Genomic DNA, 22758 nt, shown 5'->3' on the forward strand with positions numbered 1-22758 from the left:
TTCGTAACACTTGCATCCAAGCATAAATGTTTTGATTCTCTTTTTTTCATGTGTGAATGTGCAGCCAAACGGTCTAAACAGTGGAGCATGCTCTAACACAATTTAAAGTGGAAACATTTCATTCTAAGCATCTGTTTGTGGGTGCTGCTTGAATTAACTGATCATCTTACATTGAAACAGTGTGTTCTGTGCACCTGCTGCATGCGGCCCCCCGTAGTCTACATGTTCGGAATAGATGGTTTGCACTCACTTTTTATTTAGCTTTTTAAGGGTAAACATTTCAGTACTAATCACTATATATGTAATGTTTTATTTCAGAGAGCTCCTTTAATCACAGAAGCACTGCGTTGACCTCCCTTTGAAAGACAGCTAGAAATGTATTGTTTTTATTAAGCAGACAAGGTTCCTTGGGTGAATCTGATATCTTTTATTAGACCAACCCAAATAGTTGGAGAAAAGTTATTAAGCAAGCTTTCGGGTTCAGAAACCCTTCGTCAGGCTAAGGAAGTTTCAGCAGTTGGTGTGTGCTCTTCCTAGTTTTTATTAAGTATTAGATGTATAGAAGGAGGGGAGGATAGCCGTCTGAACCTAATGTACACTGTTGGGTGTCACTGAAAACCATTTGGATGTAAAACGCTTTGTATTTAATGCTTTAATTTTTTGGTTGCATTGCCTGACCTATGCCATTCAGTTAATTTTAATGTATAATGTTATCTCTTTCATGTGTTGCTTTGAAGTATGAGGGTTTTGTTTTTGCTTACAGCTGACTCCACTACGTTGAAACCCTTTCTTTTTGTTTCAGATAATATCCCAGAAGAGCTGAAGGACCCATTTTACATAGACCAGTATGAGCAAGAACATATTAAGCCACCTGTCATCAAGCTGTTGTTGTCCAGCGAGCTGTACTGTCGTGTCTGTAGCCTCATCCTGAAAGGGGATCAGGTGGCTTCTCTGCAGGGACACCAGTCAGTGATTCAGGCTCTGTCTCGGAAAGGGATTTACGTCATGGAGAGTGATGATACACCTGTGTCTGAATCTGATCTTGGCTCTGCACCAATCAAAATGGTTAGCTTAATTAAATCCATCCCTATTTTTATAAAACCGTGCTAGTTTTGGCTTGGGGGGGGTGGGATAGATAATGAAGTAAAGAGCTTTCACTTCTAGGTCACTTGTCTCGGCAGTTTTTCATGGAAGCGTATGGTGAATAGAGAGAGAGTATTTAAAATGATGATCGTTTAAGGTGTGTGAAACACTGCGACTATTTTGTGTTTGCTTTTTTAGGGTTCTCATATGGCAATGATTGATGCTCTGATGATGGCATACACTGTAGAAATGATCAGCATCGAAAAGGTGGTTGCTAGTGTCAAACGGTTTTCTACATTCAGTGCCTCAAAGGAACTACCCTATGATCTGGAGGATGCAATGGTGTTCTGGATTAATAAGGTAATTTTGACAGTTATAATGGACAAATAGTCACTTCTAAAAGTAATTGTTGATCAAGTAAAAAGGCTTGAACATTGCTTTCTCTCCTTCTCCCTTTCCCTCTAGGTAAGGAATCAACATGTACATAGCTATTTCAAATAGGTTTTACATAAATTTTGGTACATATTTTGGAAGGAATTGTGTAATTATAGAAGTTACAGAGAATATTTCTTTAAAATAGTAGCTTTTGTTTTTGTCAAACCATGTCCAGACATTCCTGTGATTTCAGTGGGATGTCACGGGAACTCAGAATTTAATTGGAGTCCAAAATTGTATGTCAGTTTTGATGATTTACTCCTTTTATAAGTGAAAAATAGATTCAGGATTTTTCTTAGAAAATCCAGGACGTTGTCAGAGACTTCTCTGTATCTGGAATGGTGGGTAATAAAGATTGCTTATTCAGTTGCAAAATTTCTGAAAATTGAAATGCAGCTATATTTTAATCTTTTCTATTTTAGGTTAACCTTAAAATGAGAGAGATAACAGAGAGAGAGTTCAAATTAAAACAGCAATTAATGGAAAGCCCAGGTCACCAAAAGGTAAAAGATGATTAACTGCCTGGCTGCTGTATTTTGGATATTCTCCATTAAAACTGAAACCCTGCTATTGTTTTGGATATACATGCATTCAGCGCTACTCTTTATAAAATGAACAGGGGGGAGGTATTCTAGCCAGTGAAACTCACTCCCGTGAGATTCTTTGTATATAGTTTGTTTTGTGTTATCTTCATTATCCTTTCTTACTTTTAATCCCAGTAGTACCTTTTGACTTGCCACTAAATTATGATTTACAGTGAAATAACTTGTTCAAACTTTGAATGCTTTGTATAAGTGGGAGTTCAGTTTTAATAGAACAAAATGTACATCTTGTATTTTCAAGTCTTTCAGGCAGATTTCTTGCGCATATGCTAACTATACAATGGACATACCAGGGGTTTAATCCAACTCTAATAAGCATGCTCTAAGCATTCAAATGGTAATTTATGCATGCATTTCCCTCCCTTATCCCCTCACCCTCCTCAAATTTACGTCACAATGCACTGATGTTGCAAAAATATAGGACACTTTCATTACTGGAGAACATAAAATAGACTTTCCTCAAATATAAATTAATTTGATGCTGGTAGGAGCAAGCTGTGGCTTAAAGGTGTTTTAAAAAAGATGCATAATGCCCATCTTTCAAATTGGCACAATTCAGCAAAGACGCACAACCTGTGTAATTGTCACAAATATTTAAGTTTCATAAAACAGAAATGTGGGTTTTTATGTCCTTAGGTACAGAATGACCTACATGAATTATAAGGACTTGTGAGCGGTTATACGTTTATAAATGTGTGGTATTAAGGATGGTTAACTATATGGCTCACATTTTTTTAAAATATTATTGTAACCTTTTAAAACCAATCTTTGGTTAAACTTCCTCTGATGTATGAAAGTGTTTATTGCTTTAGTGCATTCAAGTATTATTGCTTATAACTTGTTCTGCTGATGTTCCTTTCCTATTCCTACATTCCTTTCCTTGCTTTCCTGAGCAGTCTCCTTCCAAATGGTATTGGAAATTAGTACCTGTAAGTGAACTACTTTTACACCAGTTGTCATTCACAAAATCATGGCTTTTGAACTTCTTCGGTGTTTGCTTCCATTAAAACGCTGCTTAGAGAAGAACGCTGAAAGCCTTTCTGCTTTATGGTTTTTGGTCATCGAGTTTAGTCTCCATAACACAACTTTACATACTGTACATACAGCATAATCACTCAACAGCACTTCAGAACTTGTAATGTGAGAGGGAGGGATGGGAAGAGGCAGGACTACAGAAGTTCATGGTGTTTGGAAAGACTGCGTGTACTGTTTTTGTCCTCTGTAGGCAATTGATTACAACACTAAGGTGATATTAAAAGCTGGTCAGTTTAAATTTGATAGGCTGTTCATCTTTCAAGCTGTATTTTAGATAATTTTTGCAGTAATCCATTTGATAAATTCCTCGGGCTCTTACCTATAAAGCTGATTACAGCTTTGCTGTAATCAAATACTTAGCTAGGTAACAGAAGTTTTTGAGGCCTCCCTTCCCCCTCTCCCCCGTGCCCCTTTTTATGACTGCTTTTTATTTCATTTTTAAACATAGGAAAGATGGGACCCAATTACCTAATGGGCTGGGGTACAAGATGGGATGTTAACACTTGAGTTCTATGTAGTTATGACTAGCTGAACTGCATGCATGGTGAGTTTGTTCATTTAAAGCTAGTTTAGTGGGGAGAGAATTAAGATGTCAGTGCCCCAAAAAGGAGAGAACAAAGGTGGGGGTTTTAATCAAATTGAGCATGTGCTATAGAAACTTGCCTCTGACTGGGGTACCAAGTTGTACTTGGACTTTCTGAGGTTCAGTACTACTTCCAAATTTTAATTGGCCATGTCATCACTTCCTCTTCTCTTGCTGGATTTGCCATATTGTTCTTTTTATACCTGGGAGGAGGAGTGGAACCATGGGCTTGGTTGTAAACTGGAAAGTGAACCAAATTTGGAAAGGGGGAAGAAGATTAAATTAGCAGTCCCCAACTCTAGGCTTGTCACTCAGATCTCTTTGTTTGACCCAACTATATGGGTTGAATTGAACTGATTCAGTATTTCATATAAAGGAAGGAACTGCAGGGAGGCCCATGCATATGACTTGTCTGACTGCTCTAAAGGAGCCTGTCAGTGGTCAAAAACTTACTTCTCATCTTTCTTTGTATCCTTGTTACTGCCTAAAGGCACCAGTTGAGATTCGACTGATATTATGCATGGTACAAGCGCACACCCAAAAGAGCGTACAATTTAAACTAGTAAGACAGCCTCTGAGCGGAGGGAGAAACAGGAGGAGAGTGGAAGTGAGTTGCCCAAAGTTAGTGACAGGCAAGAAATAGAATCGAGGTCCCAGGCCGTGGCCTTCACCGATTGTGTTGGTTTACTACCAACCTGGACCGTGCTGCCTTCTGATTTTTTTTTTTTTTTTTCCCCCCTCTGTGTCACTCACTTTTGTTGCTTTAGTCGTTTGGTGTCAGCCAGATTTCTCCAATCTTGTTAAAGGCACTTATTCTTGCTGAGAACAAAATCACCATCGTTCAGCATTTAGAAAGTACCTTCCTTTTTAGTAGACTGCACAGATTGGTGCCCCTATAACCCAAATTTATGAATGCATCTTAAATTTATAAAGCCATTTTCCACTGTAGATTGAAAGTCTGAAGTTTAAACACAAAAGACAGGTGTTTAGCAGAAAAATTAATTGAAAAATAGGGATTTAAATGGAATGGGTATTAAACCTTTTTGGTGAATGCAACTTTTTTTTCATTCCAGTAAAGGAAGCAGGAAGTCCACAGCTGTAATCCTCAGGATTGGCTAATGATTGGCTTAAATTTCATTTAAACTTCGGTTGGCACTACATTTAAAATGAGTATAAATATTTTTCCTTTTTAATAATCTTAGGTTTAAAGAGAAGTCTTTGAAGTTCATCTTTAAACCGCTTAATTCTACTAAATGTGTAAATACTTTTTTAAACTAACCAGATCACCTTAGTATAGATGCTCATTCTTTTGTTGCAGCAATCATTTTCAGTGCACAGTGGATGATAACACATTTTATTTGGTTCATGACTTTGAATAATCATCGTTGTGTATCTTACTATTTCTTTCTGTAAAAGCCTGATCTGATGCATGCCATATCACACTGCATGCTGGAACCAGTGGAATATGCTCGTGTGGTACAGTATGATCACATTACATTACATGTTTAAGGAGTGATCCAGGCTGGGGGAGAAGCTCAGTCTGCACCTAATGAAAATAGACACCCAACAATTTAAGATGGCAATTTCAAACAGCAGATTTGCTACATTGTAGCAAATGTTTGCCTCTTCATAAACAGACATATTTTTTCTTACGGAGCCACTTATTTTTTAGTTTAAAATAAAATATGCAAATTTGGAAAGCATAATTTGAAATCAACTATATGATAGTTGATTTCTTATATTCTGCTTTGTTACTGAATGACTTTTGTTGAGTTGGACAGAATTTTTCTCAGCCTGTGCCATTCTTAAATTATATGCTTGTGTGTGTGTATGTAGAGACAGACAACTTTTCTGAGCTGCCTTACTAATTGTGTTAGTATCCTCTAGAACGTATCCGTAGAAACAAGTAGTTTTTAAAAATAAATGCATTATCTATGTATTTTCAGTAGAATAAAGCTGTGTATTAGAGCAAATTACAGGATTAGATAAATAGCTTCTCAAACGCTGGTTGATGTTTATGCACTAAATGTATGACTATAGGCTTATTTTCCCATTCTGAAAGTTAATTCTGCTAGGCTCCATAGTGTGTGTTCATTTGTGCTGTCACTCCATCCTGTAGTTAAAACCTCAAAAACAAATTCCTAAACTGCTGAGGCATCCTGCTAATTTAGTATGTATCTTATTTAAATTATTTCAAATTAATCTTAATTTCCTTTGAAAAACAAGCCATTCCTAATGGTTTGTTCCCCTTTTTTAGTTGGACTTTTTTCAAAATTACCTGCTACTTCCTAAATTCTTTAGGGTAGGATTCTCAGGAATGCTCAGTGTTGCCTGAACTTTTTGCATGATGAAGTCCCTGGGAATATTGTCACTGAAAGCAGTGGCCTAAATTTCTTAATTTGTTTTTCTGCTATGCAAAATTATAGTTTATATTGGTGCTGCTGCATGGGGTGTCCTGTCTCAACTTCAAGCGAAGTTTGACTTAGCTGCTTGTGTACATATTAAGAAAGATTTGGTTTGAGAGTAGGTAACAAATAGGAGGCTGATACCCTAACCATAATGAAGCTTATTGTCTGCTGTTCAAATGTGAAGTGGTTTGGGCTTAATGTTCGTCTTTTGGATTCGATATTTTGCATTTGTGTCTCTAAATGGAGGACTTATGACCTTACTTTCACAACAAAAAGCTGTTGTACAGGTGCAGTTTGGTTTGGGCAGCATGAATTGCTTTCAAAAGTTAGGGGTAAATTTTTAAAAAGGAAGAGTGGTGCTCTTTAAATTTGACTTTTGTTGAGAAGAGAGAATTAACCCAAATTAACAGCTTAAAGATGCGCCATAGGGAATTTGAGTACTTATGAAAGCATAGCAGTTCTTATTAGCATAACGCAACTGCTTGTCTTTATTTAGGTTCGTTATCGTCGAGATCATCCTTCAAACAGGCAATTACCGTACTTCCCTATGCTTGAAGATCTCATGAAGGATGGCAGCGATGGTGCAGCTCTTCTAGCTGTCATACACTACTATTGTCCAGAACAAATGAAGCTAGATGGTATGGGAAGATTCTTTTAAAAGAGTATTTCACTTTGAAAAAATTCAGTTAGAAACATATAGTCAGATAATAGATGTATATCTATCTCTATAGATATAGCTGTATAGATATTTCTATAGATATATATCAATATAGAGATAGATATAGATGTATAGATAAATAAACCTATGGTCTTATAGATATAGATAGATCTATCTATAGATAGATAGATATATATAGTTCATAACTTGTTATGGTATTTATGTTAAGTGCTGTATAGCATAATCTAGTAAATAATCCATGTTGTTTCAAATTAGCTTCAAGAAATAACTTGTTAATATAATCCGTAACTTGTATTCCAAAAAAGAGCCTCCTTTTGGTACATGACTTCACTTCGCAAATGCATTTTGATGAGTAACTAAATTTATCCTATATTTTATAATCTCAGCAATTCATCTTTATTTTGTTTCATAAATCCAGGAATAATTTTTTTCCCTTTTTTAGCGCATAATAACAATAAAATAAATTCGGGTCATATTCCATCTTAGGAAAAGATGTAGGTGTACAACAGCTGTCAGTTGATATCTTCAACATTTTTGCTTTCCATAGACGTACATTACGACATAAAATGCAAGGTAGCAGAGAACTGTGCTTTATTTTCATAATATGTTTAATAATTTCTTGTCATTTGAACTATTCTTCAAGATGTAGTGTCAGTTTGATCCCTGTTTTAATAAATGTATTTTAAGAAAAAAGAGGTATATTTTAAATAGATTATGTCATGAAAGTATCAAGCATTTACAAACATGTCATAAAATGCGAGAGCCTGCCAATGTACCGTATCAAATGTTATTGAATCCTAAATTCGTTTTTGGAAGAAAAATAATGATGTAAAAAGGACAGGTGTTTTTGTGTAATTTTGATAGTATACAAACATATTAATGCAGTTATTCAAGTTTAGCCGTTTGTAAAGTGTGATAGACTGGATGGTGATGCAATCATCTGGCATTCAAAGCTATAATCTTTAAATGTTGCTTTTTTAAAAAAGCTCAGAGGGGTTGTGGCATTTTATAATGGAAATAACCTTTTCTTTTTTCTCTTCTAATTAAGGCTGTTGCTCTGGAAGTGTTTTGTTATGTTTATGTGTATTTTGCTTCCATTATTTTAGATTTTGTCTGTCATTTCCAAGATCCTGTTTAGATCAGAGGTCAAACTGAATACAAAATCATTGGTATTTTGTCTATGATTTTTAGCCTTCCTTTTACTTTACCTTCACACCGAGTTGTTTCTTTTTGATGACTAGCTTCAATTTAGGATCAATTTATGTGTCTTTCTTAGGATTCTTCAGGTTTTAGTGCTGGAAATCCTTGTTGTTTCTCCTTTCTTTTTAACAGGGTTCGAACAGCCATAATGCTGATACAGGGATAGTTTCAAGGTCTGTTCAGCTGCAGATAGATAAATATCTATGTTGACCCAAAGGTGTTCTGTCAAAAAAATGCAAGTGGTCTTCTGACCCAGGGTCTCTTATAACCCTACTATTAGTCTGGGATTTCATTTCTTCCATACTTCTCATTTACAGTAGTTGTGAAATACATTGTGATCCTTTATTTAATTCATTCATTTTTTGTCTCCCTCCAGATATCTGTTTGAAGGAGGTAACCTCAATTGCAGACAGCCTCTATAATATTCAGCTTCTGAAAGAATTCTCAAACGAATATCTAAATAAATGTTTTTACCTCACATTAGAGGACATGCTGTATGCTCCTTTAGTTCTAAAGGTGAGACATCCGGTTGAATTAATCTTTTTTTATACAAAATACAGAGAAGCCATTAGTGTGAACGGTGATGTGTTTTTTTGGTTTTTGTTTTCTTAGCCCAATGTCATGGTTTTCATTGCGGAACTATTCTGGTGGTTTGAGAATGTCAAGCCAGACTTCGTACAGCCCAGGGACATCCAAGAAATAAAAGACGGTGAGATTCTTTAACTTTAGGTTGATATTAGTGTTTGAGCTGGGGAGGGGTGTGGGAGACATTTACTAATACAGTAAAAGCAGTGTTAACCAGCACTTTATTAACGGGAATACTTTATTAACCGGGATTTCCAATATCCCCCAATACAAATCCTCACTTTAGCAACCGGAATCTTTGCCGAGTCTATCCGGCTTGCACATGCACATCAAGTATTTGCACTACAAGTATGGCACTGTCTTCCGTATAACACTCAAGTAACCGTAATGTATTGATAACCAGCACCCCCTTTACCCCACGCATGCCAGATAACAAAGCTTTTACTGTATAGAAACTGTAATGAAATGGCTTATTTCGCAGAACTTTTCCTCTTCTGTTTGGTTTCCTTCCAGCGATTGTTTTTCCTTTTGATATATATGAAGGAAAAAAATGCTCCTTGATCAAGCTGTGGTTTGAAATATATGTATTTGTATAATTTGCCTTCTAACAGCTTCAGAATCTTTAAAAAAACAGATACCTTTTAAACTGCTGACACTTTCCATGGGAAGAGGTGCTAAATTGGTTGTTCAGACTGCTTTAGAGGTTCATTTTCAAACTTGGTAAAAGAAAAAAGAATTGATAGGTAGGAAAGGACCTCCTCAGTTATTTTGTCCCATCTCCTGCTACTGCAAACATCTGCATTGTAACTTCTGTTTTATAAACTACTAAAACTCTTATCTTAAACCTAGAATTTTTTTTCGTTCCACTGTTTTTATTGGAAAGCTCTTCCAGAATCTCACAGCTCTGATGTTTAGAAACCTTCTAATTTCCAGCCTAAATTTAGTTGTGGCCAGTTTTATATCCATGTATCTTGTGCCAGCATTATCTTTTGCCTTAACTAGTTTTTCATCCCTCCTCTTGCATTTCCCTCATATAAAGAGCAGTTGTACCCCCTCTCAGCCTTTGTTTTGCTAAGCTAATCAAGCCAAATCCTCCTGTAAGATAAGCTGTCCATTCTCTTGATCATCTGTTAGCCCTGCTCTGCATCTATTCATGACAAATTAATTCCAAGTAGAGCATGGGTGACCAGTCTTGTATGCCATGTTCCAGACGAGGTCTCGTGAGTTCCCTGTACAGTGACATTAAAATACTTCTATCTTTGCTGGAAATAACTTGAGTGATGCATCTAAAAATTTGCCTTTTTCATCACTGTATCATGCTCATCACTCTTGCTCAGCCGTCCTGTAATCAGCTAATACACCCTGGTCTTCTTCCAGCTCAGTCTTATTTCTAATGAATGAGGTTCCAGCGTGTAGCATAAATTCCTGATGGCCCCTAGGTGTGTGACTTCAGCTTTGAGTTACACCCTTTCCTATTATTCCCACCCATACTCACAAATCTCTAGTTTGAGCAAAATGATGCTCTAACTCACGGTAGCTGGTCTGTCATAAGGTTTGGGCTGCAGCTTGAGCTTGAGTACACCTGCTGTTTTTAAGCACAGTGCATCAGCTGCTAATCAAATCGCACTGTACAGCTTGTGTTGAGTGTTTCCGACTGCTCCCAAATTAAGCTGGGTAACTTGTACTGAAGACGTGATGAAAAATGTATACAGAAATAAGTGAAAATAGTGACTTTTTTAGATAAATGAATAGAAGTAGAAGCACTAATCCTCTTTTGGCTGAATCTGTTGAAATTGATACCACTTTTCTCAGACATCTTATATCGGTTTAAAATTTAGAATGGCTGCTTTACTTTTGAGACTCAGAATGGTGTGAAAAATACATTGGGTAACTTGAGTATTTCTGCTTCAGAAGACTTGGATTCAACTATAGCATGCATTTCAGGTGCACTTAGATTATTTCATCCATAAATTGTTAGCGTTAATTAAAATGCCACTATTTTAGTTTGGCCTAGCTTGTCTGATTTCCCTCCCCCGACCCTGCCCCTCACAATTCCCTATCATGTCCTCAGGATTTTTGCATCTTAGTTTAAAAGTTAAGGTTATCCTGTATTTTGAGTAACTCTTTTCTGTAAAAGTTACAAAACCTAATGTGAAATTTGAAGTAGAAGTTTTAACTCTGAGCACCTGCCTTCAGGCTAAAAAGATCTTGTGCTAGTCTGGTGTACTTTTATAGGAATCCTTTTTGGTAACGTTATATAAATATGTGTGCAGCTAAAACGGTATTGCAACAGAAGAGCAGTCGTCCTCCTGTTCCTATTTCCAACGCAACCAAACGAAGTTTCATGGCTAGTCCAGCTAATACCAATTCAGCAGACCTGCAGCCTTCAATTCAGCTACCCCCAGAAGCTTGCAACAGGTATTACCTGCACCCTGAAGAAGCCGAATATCTGTAAGTCTGTCTCTATATCCATTATCTTGCTTGGATTTCCACTTGCGTAATCTAGGAATGTCTGCTGTTCCCAAATTATCTGGTTTTGTTACAATAAATGCGAGATGAAGCTTCTTTCACCCAGTTTCTAAAATGTGCCCAATTCTCAAATTTGAGGAAAGTGGTGTGTATCATATCTTTGCCATGAATGAATAATCTAATGTTGTTAGCACTGTCCTATAGCCAGGTACGTCTCTGGCGGTGTGAATCAGGGTGACTGCCCCGGGCCTCATGCTTTGGGGGGCTCTGCAGAGCCAGGCTGGCTTTGTGTCCGGCTGCTCGCCACCTTCTTCCTCCCCCCCTGCTGCTGCCGCCACCGCTACCACGTCTGGGCCCCACACAGGCTGATCCGCGCCGGGCCCCGCACCCTGCTACAGTCGTCTCTGCCTATAGCAGAAGTTAGATTCATTTTATTCAGTTGAGAAATTAGAGTACTGAAAACCATTCTGCAATGGAAGATTTACCATATCATATAAAGGACAGCACAAAAAACCAAAAAAAAAATCCCCAAAGTCAAGTCAGTCCACTGCATAGACAGCAGAAGTGAGAGAATTTTGGACAGTGAGCCTACCTTCTAGGCTTGAGCTCTTACTTCCCATTGCTGATAAAATTTGGAAGTGTGTTCTGCTAACCCCAGATGCGGCGGGACAGGCGACGGCCCAAACAGGCAAAGATGCCTGTTCAGGCCGCTCAGGTATCCGGCGTATTTTGTTATCCAGCACCCTCCATTCCCCGTGGGTGCCGGATAACACAGCTTTTACTGTACTGGAAACTCTGGGATCAAGAAGCCTTTGTCATCAACAGTTGCAGTATACATAGTTGTTCATGGAACAGAGTGCTACTAATTTGGGTCCTCTATGAGAACATGGGATCTACTGCTTTTGGTTGACAGCCCTTGTATTAGTTAATAGAAATACTCAGTGAGAGGGGGAATGGGCAATACCAATGTATCAGCTCTGTAACAGGAGCTTATTAGCCCAAACAAAATCCAGGATAATGCTTTTTCTGCCTGATAATTGATTAGGACACAAGTAAGAACATGTGGATAGCCATACTAGAGCAGGCCAGTTAACTCCTCCAGCACGTTATCCTGTCTCGCACGCACTGGCCAGTATGACCTGCTTCTGCGAGAGGTACGAAGACCCTGGTGTGAGCTGTTTAATAATAACCTACTTTGCAGGGGAAGTTTCTTAATTGCTTCAGAAATTGGCTGGTGCCCTGAAGTGCGTTTGTTTTATATCCTGGCTTTTAACCTTTCTAACCATAACCTGTGTAATGATCTGAGCAGTCAGATAAATGTCCAGTCCTTTTTTGAATTTCATTATGCTTTTGCCATAGGGTAATTGTGTAAGAGTTCCTTTTTCAGTTTTATTGTTGTAGCCTTTCAACCTTTTCAGTATTCCCTTGCTTGTGAATTATGCAAGGTGGTTAAAAAGACCCCCTTTTTGGCCTCCCTGTTATGTTATACAACTTTATGATACCTCCCTGCTTTCTCTAAAAACAGTTTTCTTGTCAGTCTTGCATCATATGGGCATTTCTTTCCCTTAACTCCTCATTTTCTTTACTGGTCTCTGAATTCCCTTTATTTCTGCTGTATCCTTCTTCAGTTAGAGCATTGATACCAAAAGCAGTATTTTCCACTGCCACTTTTATTGCCAAACAGTTAATCTTTTTTCTCTACTCCTGCAAATTAGGCAGAAGATTACTCATCATTGTAGACAGTGACAAGTTAGTGTTTCCCCAGAGTCATTAATTCAGCTTGAATCCACTAAATTACAAGAAATATTCTAATTGTTGGTCTAGGAGAATTCTCTCCATCAAGTAATTAAGGAACAGCAGTTGTGGACTATAGGTTTGTTTTAAAAAAACTATTATTTTGGTCTTTTGATGCAACAAACAACATTTGCTATATATAGTACTTTGGGCCAACCTTTTTGACAGGCATGCCACAAATTAGCCCCGCACCCTTCCCAAGTGTCACTTGGATCCCCTTCCCCTGCCTTATCTGCTGCTCTGCTTTCTGCTCTCTTCCCTGTGACCCCGGGCTGGTTTTGGTTTTTTTGCTTTGCTTTTTGCTTGCAGTCCTATCTGCCGCTGTGTTGAACCACCCCCTTCCCAGTGCCACACACAGAGGCTGCTCATGCTACTTGTGGCACCCCTGCCATAGGGTAGCCACTACTACAGCTCGGCAGATCACTTTTGCCTTGTACCTCCTTGCTTGATGACTGATTGTTGCCTATATAAAGAAGGCAGGATGGATTTGCACCTTATATGCTAACTAAATCAGAGATGCTTAGCATAAGCATGGCTGTTTCTGGTGAAGTAATCCCACCGCTTACCAAAGCTTATACTATGCATCTCTGCTTCAGTTAGTCTGTAAGATGCAAATCCATCCTACCTTCTGCCTGACTGGCATGGCTAACTACCTCTTTCTGCCTAAAGGACATTTAAAGTTTATTTGTCCCAACACAGATCACACTGTGGATGGTTTCTTCAGTTTAATAGCCTGCTCAGTGTGATGATATCTAGCTGATTTGGTTACAACTCTATGACTATCTCTTCCTCTCTTCTATGTAAGATTAAATTAAGCTCTTGTGTTTGAAAAGTAAAGTACTGTTAAGGTTAAAATTGTTCTGAGGTCTGTCAAGTAATATGTTTAACTCAGTCTTTCTTTTCTCTTTTTGTAGTAGTTACATAGGTATTTGTCTACAGTGTGTTTTAAAATGAGGTATATTTTAAGATCACGGTAAACGAAAACATTGTGGATGGTTTATGGAAAGTTTTAATGCTGCTTGAAATCTTGTTCTTAATTTTCCATGATTGGTTTAGTTTCACCTTTACTGGTTTATATTTAGTGGCATTTTGTGATTGTAGAAGGCCAAGCTATCGCGTTGTGTGTCTTTCCTCCTGTGTTTCTTTTTTCTACCATTTTAGAAAGAAATCTCCTGGTAGTGATTACTGTTTTGTTATTTTCACTTTTTCAAAACTTAGTGGCAAAGGGACCCCTGCCTTTAGCCCCTCCCATCCATTGCTGCCCTTGAGACAGAAGCAACAAAAATCATTGCAGGAAGAAGATAGCTCAGGTATGTCTTCGCTTGAATTTGTCAGCAGATGGTCCACTCTGCATTGGATCACCTTTCCCTATAATAAATGACGCTGTCTAAAGGTTTGTTTTTTCCTGTAGTAGAGAATCAAAATTAAATCTTTCATGAGCATTTTTGTATTTAAAAAGCTGCTTGAACCCTTTGTGCATGGTGGCACGATCTTTAAATGTGCGCAGTTTAAATGGAGGCCTTTTTGCTGCTTTTATATTTTTAAAAGGCTTCAATTTAACTAATCCTAAAATACTCAAAAACTGAATTAACAGATGAGGTTAAATATATATCTTAAAAATATGGTGAATTGTAAGATATAGACATATTGAGAAGTGCTCTGATTGCCAGCACTGCTACATTCTGGCAGGACCTAGACTGCATACTTACTTAGGAGGTCTAAAGGGCATAGGAGTCAAGCCCTTCCATTCCCAGATCTCCAGAGATGGGCTGTATCATTTTTGGCAACTCGCTCTGCTGTTCAGTAAAACTGCATGCATTGATCTCTTGAGGTTTAGTTATGGAGCTATGTCATTCTGTGAGCTGCTAACCACGAAGCGGTAGAACCAGTATTTATCTTCAGGAAATAATATGACATATTTACAAGCATGTCAATATATGCATTGTTACAAATCTAAATTCCATTATGACGCTGGATTTATTTTTAATTTCCTCAATAACTACTTATGAGTAAATTAGGAGAGAAGTTGGATTTGTTATTTAAGTAGTTCATAAATTCAGTGACAACTAGTCTAAATGCAGACTTTCCGTTTCTTTTGGACTGCTTCAGAATCAAATACTAACATTATTGTAGGGATTGCTAAGATCCTTCAGGAAAGAGGGTTTTTTTGTTTTGTTTCCGCCTGCGAAGTGTTATCACAATCTCTAGTTGCACAAATGAACTTGCTCCTTGATTAAGGTACACAGGGCAAGAAATTAAGATAGGCCCGACTTCCTAATTCTTTGGGACAGAAACAAGCTATTGCTCCTAGGTAGACAAAATGTTGGGGAATGGATTAAGAAATAAGGTATCTATCAGCAAAAACAAATTTATTCAGGATTCCAGTGAGTCTTAAACAATGGTTACAGCGGTACTAAAAAATTAGCTTTCTACCCAGATGAAAAATTGGGTTTAGCACTTATTAACAACAAACGATGAAGGACTTACAGTTTTTACTAACACAAACTATATTTCAGGTAAAACAACTAGATGAGTTTGCTAATTTTAACTTTCCGTGCCTGTTTTTTTTCAGTGTTTTTCAGTTGCATTGATCTTTATTTCATTTTTCCTGCTTTGTTATATATACTGTTTACCTGTTTTCTGCTGCCATCTGTTGGTGAACTAGTTTGAGTTTGTTATTAAACTGAGTAAAACTGCAAGTGTAAGGGCCATTTCTAAATTTCCCAAGTATTTTTCTAATATTCCAGGCCATCGTCATCGTTCTAATTCTTTGACTCGAGTTGATGGGCAGCCACGAGGTTCAGTTCTTGCGTGGCCAGAGAAAAAACCTAGGTAACTGCTATTTTAACTTTTTTTTTATATATATACAAGAGCTTCTTTTGCCTAGAATGGGCTTAAATTATATGGCAAGTTTGTTGCAGTAACACGTATGAGTTATTTAGAGACAGGCCTCAGGGTAGCACAACTTTTTTAGAAGCAGTCAGTGATTTTTGGGTGGAGAGTAGAGATGTCTTAAAGGGGTATAGTAACTTTCAGAAACTGCCAACCACTCACCCTGAAACAAAAGCATCTCAAGCTGCCATCCGTTGTTGCTAGGAATTCTTGATACAGGCCACTCCTCTCAAAATAGAGCGTGGATTTTGGCTATATATTGTAGTCACTATAGCTAAATAGATTCCAGCTTATCTTATGCTTTAGCACCATAGACTGTTTTTAATAGCTCTGTCTTTTCTAGGCCTCTGTCTCAGCCAACGCCATTTGCTCTTCATCATTCTACAAGTAGTGAGGTGGACCCTGGTTCTGGCGATAGCATCAGCCTGGCTAGATCAATCAGCAAAGACAGTCTAGCTTCAAATATCATCAATCTAACTCCAAAACACCAGCCTCACGCTGCATCAGTTAAAACAAATGGAAAGAGTTTGCTGAACAACGTTGAAATAGAAGACGAGGATGAAGAACTTGTTGCAATAATCAGATCGGATAAAACACCAAGCCATGGTGTCCCTGAACTTCCGAGTACATCCTCCAGGGCACCCACCCTAGCTGCAACCACGTGGTCTCCAAAAACGCAAAGCGAGGCCTCGGAAAGCAAAACAGATAGTTTTTACTTGGAGCCTTTATTGCCTGCAGTCCTAAAACCAGCAAAGGAAAAACAAATAATCAACAAAGTGGATGAGTGTGGAGAAGGGAAACAAAGGAGTTTCATAACAAAGAGACTAAACGAGGGACACTTGCCTTTGTCTCGCAAGAAAGCAAGCAGCAGTCATGGGGACCATGATCTCAATAGGACTTTTACTCCAATATCTAGTTCAGATTTCACTACAGTTGCAGATCCTGGTACTGCAGACTCGATGACGCTCTCAGATGCAGTATTAGAAATCTCTAGGCCTTTAGCTACTAGCAGCTTGGATCCTTCAGCTCAGGAGCAATCCTTTGGAGGCTTCTTTCTTCATGCTGCTAAATCTGATGAAGACATTGCAAGCAAAGCAAATGTCAACTATTTGAAAGGTATTAACGCACACGTTCCAGATACTACATGGACTATGGTGAGGCATGATTCTGATTCAGATCTCCTAGATATAGAGGATGCTGAGCAGGACATGGTAATGGTAGATGACCATCCAGTAGTTGCAAAATATATAGGGGAAGAGGAATCTGCAAAGTTACAGGAGGATATGAAGGTAAAGGAACATGAAGATAAGGATGATGCTAGTGGGCGTTCAAGTCCATGCCTGAGTACTATTTCTCAAATTAGCAGTGTGTCTTTGACTAGTGGGAGTGTCAGAATGACTAACTTTGCAGAACGGAAGCTCCAGAGACTTAATAGTTATGAAACAAAATCTAGTACAAGTAGTTCCCAGAAGACCACGCCAGATGGATCAGAGAGCTGCCCAGCACCGTTGACTACATGGAAACAGAAGCGAGAGCAAAGTCCCAACAGACAACATAAAGACAATGTCAATGTCTTGGCTTCTGAATTGGTACAGCTCCATATGCAGTTGGAGGAGAAGCGAAGGGCAATAGAAGCTCAAAAGAAAAAAATGGAAGCTCTGTCAGCTAGGCAGCGACTGAAACTGGGCAAGGCAGCTTTCTTGCACGTTGTTAAAAAAGGGAAACCTGTTGATGTCCCACAGCCACTTAAACCAGACCACTTTCCAAAAGAATATTCTCGGCACGGTGGGGAAGATCTAGATGATGTTTCCTTAAGTTCTAAGTCTGAGGAGTTTCTTGCAAAAGAGGAGGAGAGAGAAGAAATGCTTATTGATTCACAAGAAGTGACAATAGTGAAAATGCAAGAAAACTTGGCTTTTGCTGAGCAACACAAACCGAAAGAATCTGCTGCTATACATGAGATAGAAAAAAGCAAGATTATTTCTGCTGCTCTTTTAGAAGATAATGTTGCTGAAGTGGACGTTAATGAATGTGATCTTTCAATCGAAAAGCTAAATGAAACAATCAGTACGCTTCAGCAGGCTATATTAAAGATTTCTCAGCAACAGGAACTTCTTATGAAAACTCCAGCAGTACCATCACCCAGTACCAGAAGTAACTCACAGGACCAAAAGGTAAAACCATCCATTCATTTTGTTGAGCCTCTTTCTCCAACTGGAATGAGCAGTCTTCGTAAGCCGCCTCGCTTTGGTCAAGGACGAAGTCCTCGCTCAGGAAGACCAGCTGACTTGAAAGTTGCTAAAGAGAGACAGCAAAACGCAACACGTATTAAGACTCCAACCCAAAGCATAGAAACGCTACCGCATTTAAGATCATTTCCATCTAACAATCTATCTAGAACACCAACAGAAACTAGTTTTGAAAATAGTCCAGATCATGGAAGTGTCCCTCAAGAAAAGTGTTTCTTCGATAGCTATAGACTCCGTGATGAGAGTAATCAACGGGCATTTGGTCTCTCCGCTTCCAAAGATGCAAACATTATCTCTGAAATGAGCAAAGATGTGAGCAGTGATTTCAACGAAGCCGGGTTCAATTCTTCAGATGGCTCAGGAAAAGAAAACGTTCCAGTGGAAGAACCGCTGCGAAGCAAGGCAAATCTCATTGAAGTAGACTTGTCTGACTTAAAAGCCCCAGATGACGGAGACCTTGAAAGCCAAGGCAGCTCTACAGACATCATCAGCGAAAGCGATCAGAAGTCTGGAGTGGGGTTTTTCTTCAAGGTAAACATTGCAGTTTTCTTTGCATCTATTCATCTTTCACTTCATTTCCCAAGCTGGTTTGGACTAACTTGCTTTTGCATGGGTGCAGTTTTGTGGTAAAAGCTGCATCTGAAAGACTTCCTTGTGAAAGAAAGTTCTTTAAGTCAAGGAGTAAAGTCATGGTCCTACCATATTAGCGTCAGGCCAGCACCTTGACTGGCTTTTTTACTAAGAGACTGTCTTCTCCCTTACATCTTGTCACAGTGATCTAGTTGGGGTGGTCCTGCTTTGAGCAGAGGGTTGGACTAGATGTGACCTCCTGAGCTCCCTTCCAACCCTCGTTTTCTATGATTCTCTGAATCCTGAAGGTCAGCTGAGAGCAATCTTCTACAAGTACCATCAATATGCCAAGTTTGCTTGGCAAAAACACATAGGGGTTGTTTTCAGCGGTTGCTCCTCAGCTCTGGAACTCCCTTCCTCTCGAGGCCCACCAGAACCAGAGCCTTTACATCTTTCAGAAGCGTAGCAAAACCAACTAAAGCTAGGCTGAGATGTTTAATAGATCTTCACTTTATTTGCTATTGTGTTTATTTTATTTATTCTAGTTACCCCTTGAGTTGTTCTGTTTCTCTTACTGTAAGCCTCCCTGAGCCTTTTTTTGGAAAGGTTGGCATATTAATAGCATAATATGAATAATCATCATTTGCTATACCTGGCATATATTCATATAACTATTTCTAAAAGGTAGGCTGCCTGTATATTAAGAAAAAAACCTTTCCTATGTATCACCAAGTTGGTAAAAGAGTAGCTGCTTTTTTATATCCCAAAACAGCTAGAAAAATTAGCTGCAGTATTTTCAGTTTTACTCTATAGTCACTTAAACAGATTTGCCAAAAGCAATTTCAGTAGTGTCATTTCATGACTAGATTGTCACTTATCTACTATTTCTGTTTCTAGATAATATCTGATTTTTTTTTTTTATTTGGTAAATTGGTAAGATGGTAAATTGTAGCAGTGTCTCACAAATAATGGGAACAGTAGTTAAGCACTTCTTTAAAGTATATACTTAGTTTTTTTTATTTAAGGCTCTTTATGGGGTATGACGCTTGAAGTTGTCTGCCAAAGAAGTAATAGAAAACAACTTTTATGAATTTAAGCAGCCACTAAAACAATTTGTTCTTAAATCTTATCATGTGGAATCTAATCCATCACTACGCTTTTGTCTTGTGTTATTTGCTTTCCAAAAAATTATTGTTTCCAATATAGTGTAACGCCTGCATAAATGCTTCTTGTAACTTGTGACTTGTTTGAGTATTCAGTTGATGGTCTGTGATAACTCTGATTTGTAATATTTCCCGTGCACCAAATAGTGGCAAACATGCAAAGCGTAAAGATGTAGAATTTGCTGGTTTTGAGTAGGAATAAATTCAGGTATTGCAGAAAAGCTTAGCATGCCACATCCCCAGCTAAAGAAAATGAGAAAACCTTGACATCAGCTAACAAATGTCTTAAGCTGCTCTTTTACTTCCACTGGCTCTGTGATAAAATAGCTCCACATCCTTTTCTCTGTTCCTTGTTGTTGGGGTTTTGTTTTTTTTTATTGAAGGGTATCTATTTTTTTCCTATATTGGTCTTTTCTGCTCTTCATTTTCTGGAGTCTTTTGACACTTCCAGAAGTAAGTCCTGCTTCTGCACCTTGCCTGGTGTGTTAGACAACGTATATGGTTGTTGCTCAGACAAATTACGACCAAGTGGTTTTCATCACTATTTGCCTATTACTTGAAAACTCCATGTTGCATTGGACCATGTTCGTTTCAATTAAATCATTTCAGTGGAGCCTAGCACATTTCCCACAAAACTCCTCGTTCTAGGCATGCCTTGAAACCTGCTAGATACAGAGCAAAGAGATTAGGTTTTGTTGGCCAGCTGGCAGCACAAGACTTCCAGTCCCCTAGTCCAGCTGCCTCAGAATTGGGGCTCCTAGGATCTCTGACTTCCAGTAGAGTTAGAGAGAGGGTAGTAATTGTATTTCATGGAGAATTTCCTGTTTTTGTACTAAATAGGAAAGAAACTAGATTTCAAAATCTTGATGTCTGTGAAAAAGGGATTGGTGTTTTTTTATCCTGTGCTTATTATTTCACTTGCTGTTCTGCATAAGGATCTTATTGTATTAGGCACCAAAAAAAAGTTAGTTCCTGTGCCAATGATCTTAAATCTAAGTAATCTAATAGGCCTTTCTTGTTTCGTTGCTTGGCTTTGAGCTGGGGAAGGGCACATTACTGAAGTCCTATTATGCTTGTGCTCCGATACTGCAGAAGCACTAAATATTTTTCAAATAATGTAATATCCTTTGCAGCTGTTTAAAATTCACAGGAACTGTAAGAATATTTTATGTGCTTGCATTTCTGGATTGTGGTGGTTACAGCAAATATCTCAAGCCGGCAACTAAACAGTATTTCTTTATTCAATTGTAGTTAAATTAGTTAGAGTTGGAATAGACTATTTACAGTTGAATGAAGTTGACTTCTACCTTTTTATATAACCTAGTTGGTAGTAACTGTCTTGAGTTAGTATGTTCCTAGAATAGAATAGTTATTGATACTGGATACCCTGGTCAGCGTAGCAATTGCACTGTACAGCATAGGCTGCAGTTTCAAACGAGCCCTATAATTCATGCCAGTGTTAACAAAACTACACTGAACTGAGATTGAGAGTCATTCTTCCCAACTTTCCTGGCTGACCTACATGAACACTGATGAGGTTTTCCTGCTAAGTTATTCATGTAGCAGACAATTTAAATGGAGCTTATACTTTGTCTTTCAGGCTCTGGTAGCAAAGAAATTCGCTTTGTAAAAGTTTTCAGTTTTGACCTTCAGAACTTGTTATGACCTTCAGAACTTTTCTATTCCCTCCTTTGTCCCCATCAGAGCTCTCTAACTTACTTGAATTGTCATTTGCAGGATGAACAAAAAGCAGAAGATGAACTAGCAAAAAAGCGTGCAGCATTCCTTTTAAAACAGCAACGCAAAGCTGAAGAGGCTCGGCTCCGAAAACAGCAGCTGGAAGCTGAAGTTGAACAAAAAAGGGATGAAGCCCGGTAAACATAACATTAGTACAGTGGAAAGGAATATATTTTTTTAAACCTATGCTTTTTGTTGAAAAATAGCAAACTGCTACATACTGTGGGTGTGTCTACTTAAGTGCTTTAATGCGCATTAGCCTATATTAATGCACATTAAAGCATTACAAAAAAACTGTGCTCTAGCTAATGCACATTAAAATAGGTTAATGCGTCTTTTTCTATAGAGGGCATTTCTACATGTGGTCCAGGAGTTGGGTGGGAAGGCAGGGGGCACTGTAATTGGAGTGACTCGAAGAGCCACTAATTAAAGCACCCAGAGCATCTCGTGTATCAGCGTCCCTGTGCTTCAAAATGATGGTGGGGGTGGTTCAGATAAAGTGCCCCCACTGCCATTTTGAAGTGAAGGGACACTAATACATGAGATGCAAGAGGCTGCTGGAGCATGGTAATTGCCACACTTGATGAATCGAATCTGCTCTGACTCTGGAATTAGAGTGCGTTGGAGCAGCCTCCCTGCTTGTATATAGGTACTTGATTTAACGCCCATTACCTAAAGCGCATGAATTGAACACGTAGACATGCCCTCTGAAAGCCATATTTGCCTTTTAGCCGCAAAGCTGAAGAAGACCGAATAAGGAAAGAAGAAGAGAAGGCTCGAAGGGAACTCATCAAACAAGAGTATTTGAGGAAAAAACAGCAGCAGATATTAGAAGAGCAAGGACTTGGAAAACCTAAATCAAAACCCAAGAAACCTAGGCCGAAGTCTGTTCATCGGGAAGAGTCGTACAGCGATTCAGGGACAAAGTGTTCTTCCACACGTAAGTTGGATTTGTCTGTTTCATTTGACTGTTCGAGTCTGGAGACGTGCTAAAACAAAGTCACGCACCATGCTTGCTTTTTTCTTTTTTTGGTAGCTGATAACTTAAGCAGTGCTCAGTCCGGTTCCAGTCTGTCTTTGGCATCAGCAGCAACAACTGAACCCGAAAGCGTACATTCTGGTGGCACTCCATCCCAGCGGTAAACACAATTAAAAATAAAGCCTCTGTTATGAAATGTGGTTGGGATTAAATAGCACTTCATTTTTTCAAGTGGCTAATAGGTGGACATAACTAGTAGAGAGAAGCCTTCGCAATCTCATTTACATCTTGAACT

General features: G+C 38.5%; 1 protein-coding gene across 4 annotated transcripts in view; it reads left to right on the top strand.

The window, feature by feature from the left end:
• Positions 1–22758, top strand: part of CAMSAP1 (calmodulin regulated spectrin associated protein 1) — a 43260-nt gene that overhangs the window by 14478 nt on the left and 6024 nt on the right. For 2 of the 4 annotated variants that reach the window (XM_025193854.1, XM_025193855.1), the window contains exons 3-16: positions 803–1065; positions 1282–1443; positions 1941–2021; positions 3017–3049; positions 6643–6784; positions 8402–8541; positions 8638–8734; positions 10884–11061; positions 14092–14183; positions 15621–15705; positions 16109–18545; positions 21485–21621; positions 22216–22424; positions 22521–22623. In XM_025193854.1, the coding sequence (XP_025049639.1) occupies positions 803–1065; positions 1282–1443; positions 1941–2021; positions 3017–3049; positions 6643–6784; positions 8402–8541; positions 8638–8734; positions 10884–11061; positions 14092–14183; positions 15621–15705; positions 16109–18545; positions 21485–21621; positions 22216–22424; positions 22521–22623 (4159 nt within the window). The remainder of the gene's footprint in view (positions 1–802; positions 1066–1281; positions 1444–1940; positions 2022–3016; positions 3050–6642; positions 6785–8401; positions 8542–8637; positions 8735–10883; positions 11062–14091; positions 14184–15620; positions 15706–16108; positions 18546–21484; positions 21622–22215; positions 22425–22520; positions 22624–22758) is intronic. The other 2 variants (XM_025193856.1, XM_025193857.1) reach the window with 2 other exon arrangements.

This window comes from Alligator sinensis, unplaced genomic scaffold (genome assembly GCF_000455745.1).
Source record: "Alligator sinensis unplaced genomic scaffold, ASM45574v1 scaffold611_2, whole genome shotgun sequence".
NCBI classification, from domain to species: Eukaryota; Metazoa; Chordata; order Crocodylia; family Alligatoridae; genus Alligator; species Alligator sinensis.